At 32.6% G+C, this 25979-nt stretch overlaps 1 protein-coding gene across 1 annotated transcript in view; it reads right to left on the reverse strand.

Annotated features, from left to right (window-relative positions):
- The window catches only part of LOC117323180 (sodium-coupled monocarboxylate transporter 2-like), a 56845-nt gene that overhangs the window by 27222 nt on the left and 3644 nt on the right, over positions 1 to 25979 (reverse strand). Inside the window, exon 2 of the mRNA XM_033878233.1 lies at positions 6519 to 6584. Within this exon, the coding sequence (XP_033734124.1) occupies positions 6519 to 6584 (66 nt within the window). The remainder of the gene's footprint in view (positions 1 to 6518; positions 6585 to 25979) is intronic.

The raw sequence follows: 25979 nt of genomic DNA on the forward strand, positions 1-25979 counted from the left end.
GTATTGTGTGTTGAGTGTAATACTGTATATAATATCATTGTATGATTGTATTGTGTGTTGAGTGTAATACTGTATATAATATCATTGTATTGTATGTTGAGTATAACACTGTATATAATATCATTGTATGATTGTATTGTGTGTTGAGTGTAATACTGTATATAATATCATTGTATGATAGTATTGTGTTGAGTGTAATACTATATATAATATCATTGTATGATTGTAATGGGTTGAGTGTAATACTGTATATAATATCATTGTATGATTGTATTGTGTGTTGAGTGTAATACTGTATATAATATCATTGTATGATTGTAATGTGTTGAGTGTAATACTGTATATAATATCATTGTATGATTGTATTGTATGTTGAGTGTAATACTGTATATAATACCATCGTATGATTTTATTGTATGTTGAGTGTAATACTGTATATAATATCATTGTATGATTGTATTGTGTGTTGAGTGTAATACTGTATATAACATTGTATGATTGTATTGTGTGTTGAGTGTAATACTGTATATAATATCATTGCATGATTGTATTGTGTGCTGAGTGTAATACTGTATATAATATAATTGTATGATTGTATTGTGTTTAAGTGTAATACTGTATATAATATCATTGTATGATTGTATTGTATGTTGAGTGTAATACTGTAAATAATATCATTGTAGTATTGTATTGTGTTTAAGTGTAATACTGTATATAAAATCACTGTATGATTGTAATGTGTGTTGAGTGTAATACTGTATATAATATCATTGTATGATTGTATTGTGTGTTGAGTGTAATACTGTATATAATATCATTGTATGATTGTATTGTGTGCTGAGTGTAATACTGTATATAATATAATTGTATGATTGTATTGTGTGTTGAGTGTAATACTGTATATAATATCATTGTATGCTTGGATTGTGTTGAGTGTAATACTGTATATAATATCATTGCATTGTGTGTTGAGTGTAATACTGTATATAATATCATTGTATGATTGTAATGTGTTGAGTGTAATACTATATATAATATCATTGTATGATTGTAATGTGTGTTGAGCGTAATACTGTATATATCATTGTATGCTTGGATTGTGTTGTGTAATACTGTATATAATATCATTGTAGTATTGTATTGTGTGTTGAGTGTTATACTGTATATAATATCATTGTATGATTGTATTGTGTATAGTGTAATACTGTATATAATATCATTGTATGATTGTATTGTGTGTTGAGTGTAATACTGTATATAATATCATTGTATGATTGTATTGTGTGTTGAGTGTAATACTGTATATAATATCATTGTATTGTATGTTGAGTATAACACTGTATATAATATCATTGTATGATTGTATTGTGTGTTGAGTGTAATACTGTATATAATATCATTGTATGATAGTATTGTGTTGAGTGTAATACTATATTTAATATCATTGTATGATTGTAATGGGTTGAGTGTAATACTGTATATAATATCATTGTATGATTGTATTGTGTGTTGAGTGTAATACTGTATATAATATCATTGTATGATTGTAATGTGTTGAGTGTAATACTGTATATAATATCATAGTATGATTGTATTGTATGTTGAGTGTAATACTGTATATAATACCATCGTATGATTTTATTGTATGTTGAGTGTAATACTGTATATAATATCATTGTATGATTGTATTGTGTGTTGAGTGTAATACTGTATATAACATTGTATGATTGTATTGTGTGTTGAGTGTAATACTGTATATAATATCATTGCATGATTGTATTGTGTGCTGAGTGTAATACTGTATATAATATAATTGTATGATTGTATTGTGTTTAAGTGTAATACTGTATATAATATCATTGTATGATTGTATTGTATGTTGAGTGTAATACTGTAAATAATATCATTGTAGTATTGTATTGTGTTTAAGTGTAATACTGTATATAAAATCATTGTATGATTGTAATGTGTGTTGAGTGTAATACTGTATATAATATCATTGTATGATTGTATTGTGTGTTGAGTGTAATACTGTATATAATATCATTGTATGATTGTATTGTGTGCTGAGTGTAATACTGTATATAATATAATTGTATGATTGTATTGTGTGTTGAGTGTAATACTGTATATAATATCATTGTATGATTGTATTGTGTGTTGAGTGTAATACTGTATGTAACATCATTGTATGATTGTATTGTGTGTTGAGTGTAATACTGTATATAATATCATTGTATGATTGTATTGTGTGTTGAGTGTAATACTGTATATAACATCATTGTATGATTGTATTGTGTGTTGAGTGTAATACTGTATGTAACATCATTGTATGATTGTATTGTGTGTTGAGTGTAATACTGTATATAATATTGTATGATTGTATTTTGTGTTGAGTGTAATACTGTATATAATATCATTGTATGATTGTATTGTGTGTTGAGTGTAATACTGTATATAATATCATTGTATGATTGTATTGTGTGTTGAGTGTTATACTGTATATAATATCATTGCATGATTGTATTGTGTGTTGAGTGTTATACTGTATATAATAACATTGTATGATTGTATTGTGTGTTGAGTGTAATACTGTATATAATATCATTGTATGATTGTATTGTGTTGAGTGTAATACTGTATATAATATCATTGTATGATTGTATTGTGTGTTGAGTGTAATACTGTATATAATATCATTGTATGATTGTATTGTGTGTTTGAGTGTAATACTGTATATAATATCATTGTATGATTGTATTGTGTGTTGAGTGTAATACTGTATATAATATCATTGTATGATTGTATTGTGTTTGAGTGTAATACTGTATAAAATATCATTGTATGATTGTATTGTGTGTTTGAGTGTAATACTGTATATAATATTATTGTATGATTGTAATGTGTTGAGTGTAATACTGTATATAATATCATTGTATGATTATGTTGTGTGTTTGAGTGTAATACTGTATATAATATCATTGTATGATTGTAATGTGTGTGGAGTGTAATACTGTATATAATATCATTGTATGATTGTATTGTGTGTTGAGTGTAATACTGTATATAATATCATTGTATGATTGTATTGTGTGTTGAGTGTAATACTGTATATAATATCATTGTATGATTGTATTGTGTGTTGAGTGTAATACTGTATATAATATCATTGTATGATTGTATTGTGTGTTGAGTGTTATACTGTATATAATATCATTGCATGATTGTATTGTGTGTTGAGTGTTATACTGTATATAATATCATTGTATGATTGTATTGTGTGTTGAGTGTAATACTGTATATAATATTGTATGATTGTATTGTGTTGAGTGTAATACTGTATATAATATCATTGTATGATTGTATTGTGTGTTTGAGTGTAATACTGTATATAATATCATTGTATGATTGTATTGTGTTGAGTGTAATACTGTATATAATATCATTGTATGATTGTATTGTGTGTTGAATGTAATATTGTATATAATATCATTGTAGTATTGTATTGTGTGTTGAGTGTAATACTGTATATAACATCATTGTAGTATTGTATTGTGTGTTGAGTGTAATACTGTATATAATATCATTGTATGATTGTATTGTGTGTTGAGTGTAATACTGTATATAACATTGTATGATTGTATTGTGTGTTGAGTGTAATACTGTATATAATATCATTGCATGATTGTATTGTGTGCTGAGTGTAATACTGTATATAATATAATTGTATGATTGTATTGTGTTTAAGTGTAATACTGTATATAATATCATTGTATGATTGTATTGTATGTTGAGTGTAATACTGTAAATAATATCATTGTAGTATTGTATTGTGTTTAAGTGTAATACTGTATATAAAATCATTGTATGATTGTAATGTGTGTTGAGTGTAATACTGTATATAATATCATTGTATGATTGTATTGTGTGTTGAGTGTAATACTGTATATAATATCATTGTATGATTGTATTGTGTGCTGAGTGTAATACTGTATATAATATAATTGTATGATTGTATTGTGTGTTGAGTGTAATACTGTATATAATATCATTGTATGATTGTATTGTGTGTTGAGTGTAATACTGTATGTAACATCATTGTATGATTGTATTGTGTGTTGAGTGTAATACTGTATATAATATCATTGTATGATTGTATTGTGTGTTGAGTGTAATACTGTATATAACATCATTGTATGATTGTATTGTGTGTTGAGTGTAATACTGTATGTAACATCATTGTATGATTGTATTGTGTGTTGAGTGTAATACTGTATATAATATTGTATGATTGTATTTTGTGTTGAGTGTAATACTGTATATAATATCATTGTATGATTGTATTGTGTGTTGAGTGTAATACTGTATATAATATCATTGTATGATTGTATTGTGTGTTGAGTGTTATACTGTATATAATATCATTGCATGATTGTATTGTGTGTTGAGTGTTATACTGTATATAATATCATTGTATGATTGTATTGTGTGTTGAGTGTAATACTGTATATAATATCATTGTATGATTGTATTGTGTTGAGTGTAATACTGTATATAATATCATTGTATGATTGTATTGTGTGTTGAGTGTAATACTGTATATAATATCATTGTATGATTGTATTGTGTGTTTGAGTGTAATACTGTATATAATATCATTGTATGATTGTATTGTGTGTTGAGTGTAATACTGTATATAATATCATTGTATGATTGTATTGTGTTTGAGTGTAATACTGTATAAAATATCATTGTATGATTGTATTGTGTGTTTGAGTGTAATACTGTATATAATATTATTGTATGATTGTAATGTGTTGAGTGTAATACTGTATATAATATCATTGTATGATTATGTTGTGTGTTTGAGTGTAATACTGTATATAATATCATTGTATGATTGTAATGTGTGTGGAGTGTAATACTGTATATAATATCATTGTATGATTGTATTGTGTGTTGAGTGTAATACTGTATATAATATCATTGTATGATTGTATTTTGTGTTGAGTGTAATACTGTATATAATATCATTGTATGATTGTATTGTGTGTTGAGTGTAATACTGTATATAATATCATTGTATGATTGTATTGTGTGTTGAGTGTTATACTGTATATAATATCATTGCATGATTGTATTGTGTGTTGAGTGTTATACTGTATATAATATCATTGTATGATTGTATTGTGTGTTGAGTGTAATACTGTATATAATATTGTATGATTGTATTGTGTTGAGTGTAATACTGTATATAATATCATTGTATGATTGTATTGTGTGTTTGAGTGTAATACTGTATATAATATCATTGTATGATTGTATTGTGTTGAGTGTAATACTGTATATAATATCATTGTATGATTGTATTGTGTGTTGAATGTAATATTGTATATAATATCATTGTAGTATTGTATTGTGTGTTGAGTGTAATACTGTATATAACATCATTGTAGTATTGTATTGTGTGTTGAGTGTAATACTGTATATAATATCATAGTATGATTGTATTGTGTTGAGTGTAATACTGTATATAATATCGTTGTATGATTGTATTGTGTGTTGAGTGTAATACTGTATATAATATCATTGTATGATTGTATTGTGTGTTGAGTGTAATACTGTATATAACATCATTATATGATTGTATTGTGTGTTGAGTGTAATACTGTATATAATATCATTGTAGTATTGTATTGTGTTTGAGTGTAATACTGTATATAATATCGTTGTATTGTGTTTGAGTGTAATACTGTATATAATACCATTGTAGTATTGTATTGTGTGTTGAGTGTTATACTGTATATAATATCATTGTATGATTGTATTGTGTGTTGAGTGTAATACTGTATATAATATCATTGTATGATTGTATTGTGTTGAGTGTAATACTGTATATAATATCATTGTATGATTGTATTGTGTGTTAAGTGTAATACTGTATATAATATCATTATATGATTGTAATCTGTGTTGAGTGTTATACTGGTACAAAGTATTGTTAGGTGTGAGGACACCATCCTGCAATTATTTGATGTGTGAGGTATTGTATAGTGTGATACGGTGTGATACGTGTTTTATTGTGTAACATTCGATATCAGTATACATATGTAATGGATTATACATTGTATTGTGAGTGACCTATTGTTATACACACCTGACAATACAAAGGAATGTCATGGGACTATAGATATATGATATAAATGTAAACATACTGATATAGACTACGTTTTATTGATATCCTGAAACTGACCATAATCACAGGCTCGAAAAGTCTGACCGATCCCCTCTTTTGGAGCCTGCGGTAATGGCCGAACGTATTCTACGCTACGTCGATCGGGACGTAGCCCCGAAAAGTTCGGAAGTCATCATATATCAGGCGAATCTTATACTTTTATACTATTAAAACTATTACCGAACTAAATCATCCAGCGAACTGGATCTAAATCAAAAGATACAGGTCTGGAATCACGTAAAAATATAAACATGTAAAAACCTAGATGTAAAAAAAAACTCACCATCTGAATGACGTAAACAATGGATATGAGTGATCGTGTAGGTCTACCAAATCTCATTTCCAGGTACTGAAAGTATATATAATAAACATTGGATATCACATCTCCAGGTACTGAAAGTATATAAAATAAACAATGGATATCTCATCTCCAGGTACTGAAAGTATATAAAATACACAATGGATATCTCATCTCCAGGTACTGAAAGTATATAAATAAACAATTGATATATCATCTCCAGGTACTGAAAGTATATAAAATAAACAATGGATATCTCATCTCCAGGTACTGAAAGTATATAAAATAAACAATGGATATCTCATCCCCAGGTACTGAAAGTATATAAAATAAACAATGGATATCATCTCCAGGTACTGAAAGTATATAAATAAACAATAGATATATCATCCCCAGGTACTGAAAGTATATAAAATAAACAATGGATATCTCATCCCCAGGTACTGAAAGTATATAAAATAACAATGGATATCATCTCCAGGTACTGAAAGTATATAAATAAACAATGGATATCTCATCCCCAGGTACTGAAAGTATATAAAATAACAATGGATATATCATCTCCAGGTACTGAAAGTATATAAAATAACAATGGATATCTCATCCCCAGGTACTGAAAGTATATAAAATAACAATGGATATCTCATCCCCAGGTACTGAAAGTATATAAATAAACAATGGATATCTCATCTCCAGGTACTGAAAGTATAGAAAATAAACAATAGATATCATCTCCAGGTACTAAAAGTATATAAAATAACAATGGATATCTCATCTCCAGGTACTGAAAGTATATAAAATAAACAATAGATATCATCTCCAGGTACTGAAAGTATATAAAATAACAATGGATATCTCATCTCCAGGTACTGAAAGTATATAAAATAAACAAAGGATATATCATCTCCAGGTACTGAAAGTATATAAATAAACAATGGATATCATCTCCAGGTACTGAAAGTATATAAAATAAACAATGGATATCTCATCTCCAGGTACTGAAACTATATAAATAAACAATGGATATCTCATCTCCAGGTACTGAAAGTATATAAAATAAACAATGGATATCTCATCTCCAGGTACTGAAAGTATATAAAATAAACAATGGATATCTCATCTCCAGGTACTGAAAGTATATAAAATAAACAATGGATATCTCATCTCCAGGTACTGAAAGTATATAAAATAAACAATGGATATCATTTCCAGGTACTGAAAGTATATAAAATAAACAATGGATATCATTTTCAGGTACTGAAAGTATATAAAATAAACAATGGATATCTCATCTCCAGGTACTGAAAGTATATAAAATAAACAATGGATATCTCATCTCCAGGTACTGAAAATATATAAAATAAACAATGGATATCATTTCCAGGTACTGAAAGTATATATAATAAACATTGGATATCTCATCTCCAGGTACTGAAAGTATATAAATAAACAATGGATATCTCATCTCCAGGTACTGAAAGTATATATAATAAACAATGGATATCTCATCTCCAGGTACTGAAAGTATATAAATAAACAATGGATATCATATCCAGGTACTGAAAGTATATAAAATAAACAATGGATATCTCATCTCCAGGTACTGAAAGTATATAAAATAAACAATGGATACCTCATCTCCAGGTACTGAAAGTATATAAATAAACAATGGATATATCATCTCCAGGTACTGAAAGTATATATAATAAACAATGGATATCTCATCTCCAGTTACTGAAAGTATATATAATAAACAATGGATATCTCATCTCCAGGTACTGAAAGTATATAAATAAACAATGGATATCTCATCTCCAGTTACTGAAAGTATATATAATAAACAATGGATATCCCATCTCCAGTTACTGAAAGTATATATAATAAACAATGGATATCTCATCTCCAGGTACTGAAAGTATATAAATAAACAATGGATATCTCATCTCCAGGTACTGAAAGTATATAAATAAACAATGGATATCTCATCCCCAGATACTGAAAGTATATAAAATAAACAATGGATATCTCATCTCCAGTTACTGAAAGTATATATAATAAACAATGGATATCTCGTCCCCAGGTACTGAAAGTATATAAATAAACAATAGATATCTCATCTCCAGGTACTGAAAGTATATAAAATAAACATTGAGGATATCATCAATAGGTACTGAAAGTATGTAAATTAAACAAAGGCTATCTAATCCCCAGGTACTGAAAGTATATGAAATAAACAATTGATATATCATCCCTGGGTACTGAAAGTATATGAAATAAACACTGGGTATCAATGAGTCTAAATGTGTACCGAATCCCTTACTAACGTGCTGACATTACACAAAATCAAATTCCGAAATCATCATACATAGAAAGGAAGACATAAAGAAGGGAAACAGTATGGCAGAAAAGAATGTAGAGTTTACTTATTAATCGACCTCATCCTTATTCTAAAGATAGACTATACACACATATATCTTAATTGTTGATCTTTTGTCTCCTGATAATATATGGGGTCTTTAACAGTTGTATTACCCGGGAGCCAGAGTTTTACTATAAGCGTGCCAAACTTTCGTATTCTGAAGGTCTCTTTCATGATGAACCGTTACATGTATTGGTAATTTTTCCTGATAAAACGGCCGGATGAACTCTAACGTGAGATAATGTATCTGATGTAATCTGAGCACAACTTGAACCTTCTTCTGATGGGTCTAATTCTACATTTAGCATGTCCAAGTGCACTAACATGCACACACATACACTGTATACCATTCAAATTACGATATTATATATGCTTGCGTATATCTGAAAGCCGAAAACAAGCGATCCGAAAGGGATCATGGCGCCCACTATTGAATGGTCTTTATTGGTTCGATGTCAGACTGATCTGCTCTCTATTTCCCCCTTCTTTTTTCCTTTTTTCTTATTAATTTGATATCTGATATGATCAGTAGGATTTCCGATTGATTTCCAAATGTTACTAGGGACCAAGGGGAACCTACATATCAAATTAGAGAAATATCCCTTCAGTGTTTTTCAAGAAAAAGCGATAACAAAGCTCATTTAGGAAAATTCGAGATGGCTGCATGTATGCCTTTTTTTCTGACTAAAAATCTTAATTGAAATAGTACATTTAAAGACCATGAAGTTTGACAAATATCCCTCTAGAACTTTTTTTAAGAAATTGTGATAACAAACTTTAATTCTCAAAACGCAATCAGAATTGATTGTTACAGTAAAGTTTTAAACCATATCAATAAAGAACCAAGATAAAGATACCAAGTTATCCCTAAAACGTCAGTTTGATACTCCTTAAAACGTCAGTTTGATACTCCTTAAAACGTCAGTTTGATACTCCCTAAAACGTCAGTTAGATACACCTTAAAACGTCAGTTTGATACTCCCTAAAACGTTAGTTTGATAATCCCTAAAACGTCAGTTTGATATTCCCTAAAACGTCAGTTCGATACTTCCTAAAATGTCAGTTTGATACTCCCTAAAACGTTAGTTTAATACTAACTAAAACGTCAGTTTGATACTAACTTAAACGTCAGTTGATACTCCCTAAAACGGCAGTTGATACTCCCTAAAACGTCAGTTTGATACTCCCTAAAACGTCAGTTTGATACTCCTTTAAACGTTAGTTTAATACTCCCTAAAACGTCAGTTTGATACTAACTTAAACGTCAGTTTGATACTAACTTTAACGTTAGTTTGATAATCCCTAAAATGTCAGTTTGATACTCCCTAAAACGTCAGTTCGATACTCCCTAAAACGTCAGTTTGATACTCCTTTAAACGTTAGTTTAATACTAACTAAAACGTCAGTTTGATACTAACAAACGTCAGTTGATACTCCCTAAAACGTCAGTTGATACTTCCTACAATGTCAGTTTGATACCAACTTTAACGTCAGTTTGATACTCCCTAAAACGGCAGTTGATACTCCCTAAAACGTCAGTTCGATACTTCCTAAAATGTCAGTTTGATACTCCCTAAAACGTTAGTTTAATACTAACTAAAACGTCAGTTTGATACTAACTTAAACGTCAGTTTGATACTCCCTGACACATCAGTTCGATACTCCCTAAAACGGCAGTTGATACTCCCTAAAACGTTAATTTAATACTCCTTAAAACGTTAGTTTGATACTCCCTAAAACGTCAGTTTGATACTCCCTAAAACGTCAGTTTGAGACTCCCTAAAACGGCAGTTGATACTTCCTACAATGTCAGTTTGAAACTCCTTTAACGTCAGTTTGAAACTTTAACTAAAACGTCAGTTTGATACTAACTTAAACGTCAGTTTGATACTCCTTAACACATCAGTTCGATACTCCCTAAAACGTCAGTTGATACTCCATAAAAGGTTAATTTAAAACTAACTAAAGCGTCAGTTTGATACTCCCTAAAACGTCAATTTAATACTCCCTAAAACGTCAGTTTGATACTCCTTTAAACGTTAGTTTAATACTAACTAAAACGTCAGTTTGATACTCTCTAAAACGTCAGTTTGATACTCTCTAAAACGTCAGTTTGATACCAACTTTAACGTCAGTTTGATACTCCCTAAAACGTCAGTTGATACTCCTTTAAACGTCAGTTCGATACTCCCTAAAACGTCAGTTTGATACTCCCTAAAATGTCAGTTTGATACTCCCTAAAACGTCAGTTCGATACTTCCTAAAATGTCAGTTTGATACTCCCTAAAACGTTAGTTTAATACTAACTAAAACGTCAGTTTGATACTAACTTAAACGTCAGTTGATACTCCCTAAAACGGCAGTTGATACTCCCTAAAACGTCAGTTGATACTTCCTACAATGTCAGTTTGATACCAACTTTAACGTCAGTTTGATACTCCCTAAAACGGCAGTTGATACTCCCTAAAACGTCAGTTCGATACTTCCTAAAATGTCAGTTTGATACTCCCTAAAACGTTAGTTTAATACTAACTAAAACGTCAGTTTGATACTAACTTAAACGTCAGTTTGATACTCCCTGACACATCAGTTCGATACTCCCTAAAACGGCAGTTGATACTCCCTAAAACGTTAATTTAATACTCCTTAAAACGTTAGCTTGATACTCCCTAAAACGTCAGTTTGAGACTCCCTAAAACGGCAGTTGATACTTTCTACAATGTCAGTTTGAAACTCCTTTAACGTCAGTTTGAAACTAACTTAAACGTCAGTTTGATACTCCTTAACACATCAGTTCGATACTCCCTAAAACGTCAGTTGATACTCCATAAAAGGTTAATTTAAAACTAACTAAAGCGTCAGTTTGATACTCCCTAAAACGTCAATTTAATACTCCCTAAAACGTCAGTTTGATACTCCTTTAAACGTTAGTTTAATACTAACTAAGACGTCAGTTTGATACTAACTTAAACGTCAGTTTGATACCAACTTTAACGTCAGTTTGATACTCCCTAAAACGTCAGTTGATACTCCTTTCAACGTCAGTTCGATACTCCCTAAAACGTCAGTTTGATACTCCCTAAAATGTCAGTTTGATACTCCCTAAAACGTCAGTTCGATACTTCCTAAAATGTCAGTTTGATACTCCCTAAAACGTTAGTTTAATACTAACTAAAACGTCAGTTTGATACTAACTTAAACGTCAGTTGATACTCCCTAAAACGGCAGTTGATACTTCCTACAATGTCAGTTTGAAACTCCTTTAACGTCAGTTTGAAACTTTAACTAAAACGTCAGTTTGATACTAACTTAAACGTCAGTTTGATACTCCTTAACACATCAGTTCGATACTCCCTAAAACGTCAGTTGATACTCCATAAAAGGTTAATTTAAAACTAACTAAAGCGTCAGTTCGATACTCCCTAAAACGTCAATTTAATACTCCCTAAAACGTCAGTTTGATACTCCTTTAAACGTTAGTTTAATACTAACTAAAACGTCAGTTTGATACTAACTTAAACGTCAGTTTGATACCAACTTTAACGTCAGTTTGATACTCCCTAAAACGTCAGTTGATACTCCTTTAAACGTCAGTTCGATACTCCCTAAAACGTCAGTTTGATACTCCCTAAAATGTCAGTTTGATACTCCCTAAAACGTCAGTTCGATACTTCCTAAAATGTCAGTTTGATACTCCCTAAAACGTTAGTTTAATACTAACTAAAACGTCAGTTTGATACTAACTTAAACGTCAGTTGATACTCCCTAAAACGGCAGTTGATACTCCCTAAAACGTCAGTTGATACTTCCTACAATGTCAGTTTGATACCAACTTTAACGTCAGTTTGATACTCCCTAAAACGGCAGTTGATACTCCCTAAAACGTCAGTTCGATACTTCCTAAAATGTCAGTTTGATACTCCCTAAAACGTTAGTTTAATACTAACTAAAACGTCAGTGTGATACTAACTTAAACGTCAGTTTGATACTCCCTGACACATCAGTTCGATACTCCCTAAAACGGCAGTTGATACTCCCTAAAACGTTAATTTAATACTCCTTAAAACGTTAGCTTGATACTCCCTAAAACGTCAGTTTGAGACTCCCTAAAACGGCAGTTGATACTTTCTACAATGTCAGTTTGAAACTCCTTTAACGTCAGTTTGAAACTTTAACTAAAACGTCAGTTTGATACTAACTTAAACGTCAGTTTGATACTCCTTAACACATCAGTTCGATACTCCCTAAAACGTCAGTTGATACTCCATAAAAGGTTAATTTAAAACTAACTAAAGCGTCAGTTTGATACTCCCTAAAACGTCAATTTAATACTCCCTAAAACGTCAGTTTGATACTCCTTTAAACGTTAGTTTAATACTAACTAAAACGTCAGTTTGATACTAACTTAAACGTCAGTTTGATACCAACTTTAACGTCAGTTTGATACTCCCTAAAACGTCAGTTGATACTCCTTTAAACGTCAGTTCGATACTCCCTAAAACGTCAGTTTGATACTCCCTAAAACGGCAGTCGATACTCCCTAAAACGTTAATTTAATACTCCTTAAAACGTTAGCTTGATACTCCCTAAAACGTCAGTTCGATACTCCCTAAAACGTCAGTTCGATACTCCCTAAAACGGCAGTTGATACTTCCTACAATGTCAGTTTGATACTCCTTTAACGTCAGTTTGAAACTTTAACTAAAACGTCAGTTTGATACTAACTTAAACGTCAGTTTGATACTCCTTAACACATCAGTTCGATACTCCCTAAAACGTCAATTTAATACTCCCTAAAACGTCAGTTTGATACTCCTTTAAACGTTAGTTTAATACTAACGAAAACGTCAGTTTGATACTAACTTAAACGTCAGTTTGATACTCCTTAACACATCAGTTCGATACTCCCTAAAACGTCAGTTGATACTCCATAAAAGGTTAATTTAAAACTAACTAAAGCGTCAGTTTGATACTCCCTAAAACGTCAATTTAATACTCCCTAAAACGTCAGTTTGATACTCCTTTAAACGTTAGTTTAATACTAACTAAAACGTCAGTTTGATACTAACTTAAACGTCAGTTTGATACTAACTTTAACGTCAGTTTGATACTCCCTAAAACGTCAGTTGATACTCCTTTAAACGTCAGTTCGATACTCCCTAAAACGTCAGTTTGATACTCCCTAAAACGACAGTTGATACTCCCTAAAACGTCAGTTTGATACTCCCTAAAATGTCAGTTTGATACTCCCTAAAACGTCAGTTCGATACTTCCTAAAATGTCAGTTTGATACTCCCTAAAACGTTAGTTTAATACTAACTAAAACGTCAGTTTGATACTAACTTAAACGTCAGTTGATACTCCCTAAAACGGCAGTTGATACTCCCTAAAACGTCAGTTGATACTTCCTACAATGTCAGTTTCATACCAACTTTAACGTCAGTTTGATACTCCCTAAAACGGCAGTTGATACTCCCTAAAACGTCAGTTCGATACTTCCTAAAATGTCAGTTTGATACTCCCTAAAACGTTAGTTTAATACTAACTAAAACGTCAGTTTGATACTAACTTAAACGTCAGTTTGATACTCCCTGACACATCAGTTCGATACTCCCTAAAACGGCAGTTGATACTCCCTAAAACGTTAGTTTAATACTAACTAAAACGTCAGTTTGATACTAACTTAAACGTCAGTTGATACTCCCTAAAACGTTAGTTTAATACTAACTAAAACGTCAGTTTGATACTAACTTAAACGTCAGTTGATACTCCCTAAAACGGCAGTTGATACTCCCTAAAACGTCAGTTGATACTTCCTACAATGTCAGTTTGATACCAACTTTAACGTCAGTTTGATACTCCCTAAAACGGCAGTTGATACTCCCTAAAACGTCAGTTCGATACTTCCTAAAATGTCAGTTTGATACTCCCTAAAACGTTAGTTTAATACTAACTAAAACGTCAGTTTGATACTAACTTAAACGTCAGTTTGATACTCCCTGACACATCAGTTCGATACTCCCTAAAACGGCAGTTGATACTCCCTAAAACGTTAATTTAATACTCCTTAAAACGTTAGCTTGATACTCCCTAAAACGTCAGTTTGAGACTCCCTAAAACGGCAGTTGATACTTTCTACAATGTCAGTTTGAAACTCCTTTAACGTCAGTTTGAAACTTTAACTAAAACGTCAGTTTGATACTAACTTAAACGTCAGTTTGATACTCCTTAACACATCAGTTCGATACTCCCTAAAACGTCAGTTGATACTCCATAAAAGGTTAATTTAAAACTAACTAAAGCGTCAGTTTGATACTCCCTAAAACGTCAATTTAATACTCCCTAAAGCGTCAGTTTGATACTCCCTAAAACGTCAATTTAATACTCCCTAAAACGTCAGTTTGATACTCCTTTAAACGTTAGTTTAATACTAACTAAAACGTCAGTTTGATACTAACTTAAACGTCAGTTTGATACCAACTTTAACGTCAGTTTGATACTCCCTAAAACGTCAGTTGATACTCCTTTAAACGTCAGTTCGATACTCCCTAAAACGTCAGTTTGATACTCCCTAAAATGTCAGTTTGATACTCCCTAAAACGTCAGTTTGATACTTCCTAAAATGTCAGTTTGATACTCCCTAAAACGTTAGTTTAATACTAACTAAAACGTCAGTTTGATACTAACTTAAACGTCAGTTGATACTCCCTAAAACGGCAGTTGATACTCCCTAAAACGTCAGTTGATACTTCCTACAATGTCAGTTTGATACCAACTTTAACGTCAGTTTGATACTCCCTAAAACGGCAGTTGATACTCCCTAAAACGTCAGTTCGATACTTCCTAAAATGTCAGCTTGATACTCCCTAAAACGTTAGTTTAATACTAACTAAAACGTCAGTTTGATACTAACTTAAACGTCAGTTTGATACTCCCTGACACATCAGTTCGATACTCCCTAAAACGGCAGTTGATACTCCCTAAAACGTTAATTTAATACTCCTTAAAACGTTAGCTTGATACTCCCTAAAACGTCAGTTCGATACTCCCTAAAACGTCAGTTCGATACTCCCTAAAACGGCAGTTGATACTTCCTACAATGTCAGTTTGATACTCCTTTAACGTCAGTTTGAAACTTTAACTAAAACGTCAGTTTGATACTAACTTAAACGTCAGTTGATACTCCCTAAAACGGCAGTTGATACTCCCTAAAACGTCAGTTGATACTTCCTACAATGTCAGTTTGATACCAACTTTAACGTCAGTTTGATACTCCCTAAAACGGCAGTTGATACTCCCTAAAACGTCAGTTCGATACTTCCTAAAATGTCAGTTTGATACTCCCTAAAACGTTAGTTTAATACTAACTAAAACGTCAGTTTGATACTAACTTAAACGTCAGTTTGAGACTCCCTAAAACGGCAGTTGATACTTTCTACAATGTCAGTTTGAAACTTTAACTAAAACGTCAGTTTGATACTAACTTAAACGTCAGTTTGATACTCCTTAACACATCAGTTCGATACTCCCTAAAACGTCAGTTGATACTCCATAAAAGGTTAATTTAAAACTAACTAAAGCGTCAGTTTGATACTCCCTAAAACGTCAATTTAATACTCCCTAAAACGTCAGTTTGATACTCCTTTAAACGTTAGTTTAATACTAACTAAAACGTCAGTTTGATACTAACTTAAACGTCAGTTTGATACCAACTTTAACGTCAGTTTGATACTCCCTAAAACGTCAGTTGATACTCCTTTAAACGTCAGTTCGATACTCCCTAAAACGTCAGTTTGATACTCCCTAAAATGTCAGTTTGATACTCCCTAAAACGTCAGTTCGATACTTCCTAAAATGTCAGTTTGATACTCCCTAAAACGTTAGTTTAATACTAACTAAAACGTCAGTTTGATACTAACTTAAACGTCAGTTGATACTCCCTAAAACGGCAGTTGATACTCCCTAAAACGTCAGTTGATACTTCCTACAATGTCAGTTTGATACCAACTTTAACGTCAGTTTGATACTCCCTAAAACGGCAGTTGATACTCCCTAAAACGTCAGTTCGATACTTCCTAAAATGTCAGTTTGATACTCCCTAAAACGTTAGTTTAATACTAACTAAAACGTCAGTTTGATACTAACTTAAACGTCAGTTTGATACTCCCTGACACATCAGTTCGATACTCCCTAAAACGGCAGTTGATACTCCCTAAAACGTTAATTTAATACTCCTTAAAACGTTAGCTTGATACTCCCTAAAACGTCAGTTCGATACTCCCTAAAACGGCAGTTGATACTTCCTACAATGTCAGTTTGATACTCCTTTAACGTCAGTTTGAAACTTTAACTAAAACGTCAGTTTGATACTAACTTAAACGTCAGTTTGATACTCCTTAACACATCAGTTCGATACTCCCTAAAACGTCAATTTAATACTCCCTAAAACGTCAGTTTGATACTCCTTTAAACGTTAGTTTAATACTAACTAAAACGTCAGTTTGATACTCCCTAAAACGTCAGTTTGATACTCCTTAACACATCAGTTCGATACTCCCTAAAACGTCAGTTGATACTCCATAAAAGGTTAATTTAAAACTAACTAAAGCGTCAGTTTGATACTCCCTAAAACGTCAATTTAATACTCCCTAAAACGTCAGTTTGATACTCCTTTAAACGTTAGTTTAATACTAACTAAAACGTCAGTTTGATACTAACTTAAACGTCAGTTTGATACTAACTTTAACGTCAGTTTGATACTCCCTAAAACGTCAGTTGATACTCCTTTAAACGTCAGTTCGATACTCCCTAAAACGTCAGTTTGATACTCCCTAAAACGACAGTTGATACTCCCTAAAACGTCAGTTTGATACTCCCTAAAATGTCAGTTTGATACTCCCTAAAACGTCAGTTCGATACTTCCTAAAATGTCAGTTTGATACTCCCTAAAACGTTAGTTTAATACTAACTAAAACGTCAGTTTGATACTAACTTAAACGTCAGTTGATACTCCCTAAAACGGCAGTTGATACTCCCTAAAACGTCAGTTGATACTTCCTACAATGTCAGTTTCATACCAACTTTAACGTCAGTTTGATACTCCCTAAAACGGCAGTTGATACTCCCTAAAACGTCAGTTCGATACTTCCTAAAATGTCAGTTTGATACTCCCTGAAACGTTAGTTTAATACTAACTAAAACGTCAGTTTGATACTAACTTAAACGTCAGTTTGATACTCCCTGACACATCAGTTCGATACTCCCTAAAACGGCAGTTGATACTCCCTAAAACGTTAATTTAAAACTCCTTAAAACGTTAGCTTGATACTCCCTAAAACGTTAGTTCGATACTCCCTAAAACGTCAGTTCGATACTCCTTAAAACGGCAGTTGATACTTCCTACAATGTCAGTTTGATACTCCTTTAACGTCAGTTTGAAACTTTAACTAAAACGTCAGTTTGATACTAACTTAAACGTCAGTTTGATACTCCTTAACACATCAGTTCGATACTCCCTAAAACGTCAATTTAATAGTCCCTAAAACGTCAGTTTGATACTCCTTTAAACGTAAGTTTAATACTTACTAAAACGGCAGTTTGATACTAACTTAAACGTCAGTTTGATACTAACTTTAACGTCAGTTTGATACTCCCTTAAACGTCAGTTGATACTCCTTAAAACGTCAGTTCGATACTCCCTAAAACGTCAGTTTGATACTCCCTAAAACGACAGTTGATACTCCCTAAAACGTCAGTTTGATACTCCCTAAAATGTCAGTTTGATACTCCCTAAAACGTCAGTTCGATACTTCCTAAATGTCAGTTTGATACTCCCTAAAACGTTAGTTTAATACTAACTAAAACGTCAGTTTGATACTAACTTAAACGTCAGTTGATACTCCCTAAAACGGCAGTTGATACTCCCTAAAACGTCAGTTTGATACTCCCTAAAACGTCAGTTTGATACTCCTTTAAACGTTAGTTTAATACTAACTGAAACGTCAGTTTGATACTAACTTAAACGTCAGTTTGATACTAACTTTAACGTCAGTTTGATACTCCCTAAAACGTCAGTTGATACTCCTTAAAACGTCAGTTAGATACTCCATAAAACAACAGTTGATACTCCCTAAAACGTTAATTTAAAACTCCCTAAAACGTCAGTTTGATACTCCTTAAAACGTTAGTTTAATACTAACTAAAACGCCAGTTTGACATTCCCTAAAACGTCAGTTTGATACTCCCTAAAACGTCAATTTGATACTCCCTAAAACGTCAGTTTGATACTCCCTAAAATGTTAGTTCGATTCTCCCTAAAACGTCAGTTTGATACTCCCTAAAACGTCAGTTCGATACTTCCTAAAATGTCAGTTTGATACTCCCTAAAACGTTAGTTTAATACTAACTAAAACGTCAGTTTGATACTAACTTAAACGTCAGTTGATACTCCCTAAAACGGCAGTTGATACTCCCTAAAACGTCAGTTGATACTTCCTACAATGTCAGTTTGATACCAATTTTAACGTCAGTTTGATACTCCCTAAAACGGCAGTTGATACTCCCTAAAACGTCAGTTCGATACTTCCTAAAATGTCAGTTTGATACTCCCTAAAACGTTAGTTTAATACTAACTAAAACGTCAGTTTGATACTAACTTAAACGTCAGTTTGATACTCCCTGACACATCAGTTCGATACTCCCTAAAACGGCAGTTGATACTCCCTAAAACGTTAATTTAATACTCCTTAAAACGTTAGCTTGATACTCCCTAAAACGTCAGTTCGATACTCCCTAAAACGGCAGTTGATACTTCCTACAATGTCAGTTTGATACTCCTTTAACGTCAGTTTGAAACTTTAACTAAAACGTCAGTTTGATACTAACTTAAACGTCAGTTTGATACTCCTTAACACATCAGTTCGATACTCCCTAAAACGTCAATTTAATACTCCCTAAAACGTCAGTTTGATACTCCTTTAAACGTTAGTTTAATACTAACTAAAACGTCAGTTTGATACTCCCTAAAACGTCAGTTTGATACTCCTTAACACATCAGTTCGATACTCCCTAAAACGTCAGTTGATACTCCATAAAAGGTTAATTTAAAACTAACTAAAGCGTCAGTTTGATACTCCCTAAAACGTCAATTTAATACTCCCTAAAACGTCAGTTTGATACTCCTTTAAACGTTAGTTTAATACTAACTAAAACGTCAGTTTGATACTAACTTAAACGTCAGTTTGATACTAACTTTAACGTCAGTTTGATACTCCCTAAAACGTCAGTTGATACTCCTTTAAACGTCAGTTCGATACTCCCTAAAACGTCAGTTTGATACTCCCTAAAACGACAGTTGATACTCCCTAAAACGTCAGTTTGATACTCCCTAAAATGTCAGTTTGATACTCCCTAAAACGTCAGTTCGATACTTCCTAAAATGTCAGTTTGATACTCCCTAAAACGTTAGTTTAATACTAACTAAAACGTCAGTTTGATACTAACTTAAACGTCAGTTGATACTCCCTAAAACGGCAGTTGATACTCCCTAAAACGTCAGTTGATACTTCCTACAATGTCAGTTTGATACCAACTTTAACGTCAGTTTGATACTCCCTAAAACGGCAGTTGATACTCCCTAAAACGTCAGTTCGATACTTCCTAAAATGTCAGTTTGATACTCCCTGAAACGTTAGTTTAATACTAACTAAAACGTCAGTTTGATACTAACTTAAACGTCAGTTTGATACTCCCTGACACATCAGTTCGATACTCCCTAAAACGGCAGTTGATACTCCCTAAAACCTTAATTTAAAACTCCTTAAAACGTTAGCTTGATACTCCCTAAAACGTCAGTTCGATACTCCCTAAAACGTCAGTTCGATACTCCTTAAAACGGCAGTTGATACTTCCTACAATGTCAGTTTGATACTCCTTTAACGTCAGTTTGAAACTTTAACTAAAACGTCAGTTTGATACTAACTTAAACGTCAGTTTGATACTCCTTAACACATCAGTTCGATACTCCCTAAAACGTCAATTTAATAGTCCCTAAAACGTCAGTTTGATACTCCTTTAAACGTTAGTTTAATACTTACTAAAACGGCAGTTTGATACTAACTTAAACGTCAGTTTGATACTAACTTTAACGTCAGTTTGATACTCCCTTAAACGTCAGTTGATACTCCTTAAAACGTCAGTTCGATACTCCCTAAAACGTCAGTTTGATACTCCCTAAAACGACAGTTGATACTCCCTAAAACGTCAGTTTGATACTCCCTAAAATGTCAGTTTGATACTCCCTAAAACGTCAGTTCGATACTTCCTAAATGTCAGTTTGATACTCCCTAAAACGTTAGTTTAATACTAACTAAAACGTCAGTTTGATACTAACTTAAACGTCAGTTGATACTCCCTAAAACGGCAGTTGATACTCCCTAAAACGTCAGTTTGATACTCCCTAAAACGTCAGTTTGATACTCCTTTAAACGTTAGTTTAATACTAACTGAAACGTCAGTTTGATACTAACTTAAACGTCAGTTTGATACTAACTTTAACGTCAGTTTGATACTCCCTAAAACGTCAGTTGATACTCCTTAAAACGTCAGTTAGATACTCCCTAAAACAACAGTTGATACTCCCTAAAACGTTAATTTAAAACTCCCTAAAACGTCAGTTTGATACTCCTTAAAACGTTAGTTTAATACTAACTAAAACGCCAGTTTGACATTCCCTAAAACGTCAGTTTGATACTCCCTAAAACGTCAATTTGATACTCCCTAAAACGTCAGTTTGATACTCCCTAAAATGTTAGTTCGATTCTCCCTAAAACGTCAGTTTGATACTCCCTAAAATGTTAGTTCGATTCTCCTTAAAACGTCAGTTTGATACTCCCTAAAACGTTAGTTTAATACTAACTAAAACGCCAGTTTGATACCAACTTAAACGTCAGTTTGATACTCCCTAAAACGTCAGTTTGATACTCCTTAAAACGTCAGTTTGATACTCCCTAAAACGTTAGTTTAATACTAACTAAAACGCCAGTTTGATACCAACTTAAACGTCAGTTTGATACTCCCTAAAACGGCAGTTGATACTCCCTAAATCATCAGTTTGATACTCCCTAAAATGTCAGTTTAATACTAACTAAAACGCCAGTTTGATACCAACTTAAACGTCAGTTTGATACTCCCTAAAACGTCAGTTTGATACTCCTTAAAATGTCAGTTTGATACTCCCTAAAACGTCAGTTGATACTCCCTAAAACGTCAGTTTGATACTCCCTAAAACGTCAGTTGATACTCCTTAAAACGTCAGTTGATACTTCCTAAAACGTCAGTTGATACTCCCTAAAACGTCAGTTGATACTCCCTAAAACGTCAGTTGATACTCCCTAAAACGTGAGTTTGATACTCCTTAAAACGTCAGTTTGATACTCCCTAAAACGTCAGTTGATACTCCCTATAACGTCAGTTCGATACTCCCTAAAACGTCAGTTGATACTCCCTAAAACGTCAGTTTGATACTCCCTAAAACGTCAGTTTGATACTCCCTAAAACGTCAGTTCGATACTCCCTAAAACGTCAGTTTGATACTCCCTAAAACGTCAGTTGATACTCCTTAAAATGTTAGTTCGATACTCCCTAAAACGTTAGTTGATACTCCCTAAAACGTCAGTTGATACTCCCTAAAACGTCACTTTGATACTCCCTAAAATGTTAGTTCGATACTCCTTAAAACGTCAGTATGATACTCCCTAAAATGTTAGTTCGATACTAACTAAAACGCCAGTTTGATACCAACTTTAACGTCAGTTTGATACTCCCTAAAACGTTAGTTTGATACTCCCTAAAACGGCAGTTGATACCCCCTAAAACGTCAGTTCGATACTTCCTAAAATGTCAGTTTGATACTCCCTAAAACGTTAGTTTAATACTAACTAAAACGTCAGTTTGATACTAACTTAAACGTCAGTTTGATACTCCCTGACACATCAGTTCGATACTCCCTAAAACGGCAGTTGATACTCCCTAAAACGTGAATTTAATACTCCTTAAAACGTTAGTTTGATACTCCCTAAAACGTCAGTTCGATACTCCCTAAAACGTCAGCTCGATACTCCCTAAAACGTTAGTTTGAGACTCCCTAAAACGGCAGTTGATACTTCCTACAATGTCAGTTTGATACTCCTTAACACATCAGTTCGATACTCCCTAAAACGTCAGTTGATACTCCCTAAAACGTTAATTTAAAACTAACTAAAGCGTCAGTTTGATACTCCCTAAAACGTCAATTTGATACTCCCTAAAACGTCAGTTTGATACTCCCTAAAATGTTAGTTCGATACTCCATAAAACGTCAGTTTGATACTCCCTAAAACGTCAGTTGATACTCCTTAAAATGTTAGTTCGATACTCCCTAAAACGTTAGTTGATACTCCCTAAAACGTCAGTTGATACTCCCTAAAACGTCACTTTGATACTCCCTAAAATGTTAGTTCGATACTCCTTAAAACGTCAGTATGATACTCCCTAAAATGTTAGTTCGATACTAACTAAAACGCCAGTTTGATACCAACTTTAACGTCAGTTTGATACTCCCTAAAACGTTAGTTTGATACTCCCTAAAACGGCAGTTGATACCCCCTAAAACGTCAGTTCGATACTTCCTAAAATGTCAGTTTGATACTCCCTAAAACGTTAGTTTAATACTAACTAAAACGTCAGTTTGATACTAACTTAAACGTCAGTTTGATACTCCCTGACACATCAGTTCGATACTCCCTAAAACGGCAGTTGATACTCCCTAAAACGTGAATTTAATACTCCTTAAAACGTTAGTTTGATACTCCCTAAAACGTCAGTTCGATACTCCCTAAAACGTCAGCTCGATACTCCCTAAAACGTCAGTTTGATACTCCCTAAAATGTTAGTTCGATACTCCTTAAAACGTCAGTTTGATACTCCCTAAAACGTCAGTTGATACTCCTTAAAATGTTAGTTCGATACTCCCTAAAACGTTAGTTGATACTCCCTAAAACGTCAGTTGATACTCCCTAAAACGTCACTTTGATACTCCCTAAAATGTTAGTTCGATACTCCTTAAAACGTCAGTATGATACTCCCTAAAATGTTAGTTCGATACTAACTAAAACGCCAGTTTGATACCAACTTTAACGTCAGTTTGATACTCCCTAAAACGTTAGTTTGATACTCCCTAAAACGGCAGTTGATACCCCCTAAAACGTCAGTTCGATACTTCCTAAAATGTCAGTTTGATACTCCCTAAAACGTTAGTTTAATACTAACTAAAACGTCAGTTTGATACTAACTTAAACGTCAGTTTGATACTCCCTGACACATCAGTTCGATACTCCCTAAAACGGCAGTTGATACTCCCTAAAACGTGAATTTAATACTCCTTAAAACGTTAGTTTGATACTCCCTAAAACGTCAGTTCGATACTCCCTAAAACGTCAGCTCGATACTCCCTAAAACGTTAGTTTGAGACTCCCTAAAACGGCAGTTGATACTTCCTACAATGTCAGTTTGATACTCCTTAACACATCAGTTCGATACTCCCTAAAACGTCAGTTGATACTCCCTAAAACGTTAATTTAAAACTAACTAAAGCGTCAGTTTGATACTCCCTAAAACGTCAATTTGATACTCCCTAAAACGTCAGTTTGATACTCCCTAAAATGTTAGTTCGATACTCCTTAAAACGTTAGTTTGATACTCCCTAAAACGTCAGTTAGATACTCCCTAAAACGGCAGTTGATACTCCCTAAAACGTTAATTTAAAAGTAACTAAAACGTCAGTTTGATGCTCCCTAAAACGTCAGTTTGATACTCCCTAAAACGTCAATTTAAAACTAACTAAAACGTCAGTTTGATGCTCCCTAAAATGTTAGTTCGATACTCCCTAAAACGTTAATTTAAAACTAACTAAAACGTCAGTTTGATGCTCCCTAAAACGTCAGTTCGATACTCCTCAAAACGTCAGTTTGATACTCCCTAAAATGTTAGTTCGATACTCCTTAAAACGTTAGTTTCATGCTACTTAAAACGTTAGTTTCATGCTACTTAAAATGTCACGATATTTGTTAGAACCAACGTTGTCTTGGTGTTGTCGATGTAGTCAGGTATACTGTTGTTAAATAGTGTCTTGTTGGTATTGATGGAGTACCGCAACATCTCAAACGACATTTACCTAGATAGGATTATTTTAATAGATGTTTGCGATATATTTCGTAAATTCAAAGTGAAAAAGAGTTATTCAAACATTGGACTGTTACCATATGCTCGTATACAGTCGATAAGGGTGACGGAATACTATGTTGCCGGTTAGTTCAATGCCGATATAAGCGCACTTACTTGTTTGAGTAATATCACACAATGCCGATATAAGCGCACTTACTTGTTTGAGTAATATCACACAATGCCGATATAAGCACACTTACTTTTGAGGAATATCACACATGTTTGAGTAATATTACACATGTTTGAGTAATATTACACATGTTTGAGTAATCTCACACAAATAGGGCGTTTCAATTACCCCTTTTCTAAAACACTGACATCAGGAAGTTCAAACCGGATGATACCATTTATAGTTATTTTTGTCGTGATAAACAACACACACACACAATATAGTTTGAACACAAAAAGAGGTTTGCAATGTGGGATCATTATGTGGCCCATTACAATGCTAGGTATAGTTTGTCTTCACATGACATATGACAAGATCTAATCGGATCAACGTGGGGGGTAGTAAAGGGTCCCACAAAGTCAATGTCGGCGCACTTTTTAGCAGTTTTTGCTACATAAATGCTCACTTTCGCTTGTAAGTGTTCATGCAATTATAATACTATGTATTATAATAGTATGTATTACAATAATATGTATTATAATAGTATGTTTTATAATAGTATATATTATAATAATATGTATTATAATAGTATCTATTATAATATCATGTATTATAATAGTATGTATTACAATAGTATGTATTATAATAGTATATATTA

The sequence above is a fragment of the Pecten maximus genome, chromosome 1 (assembly GCF_902652985.1).
Source record: "Pecten maximus chromosome 1, xPecMax1.1, whole genome shotgun sequence".
NCBI lineage: Eukaryota > Metazoa > Mollusca > Bivalvia > Pectinida > Pectinidae > Pecten > Pecten maximus.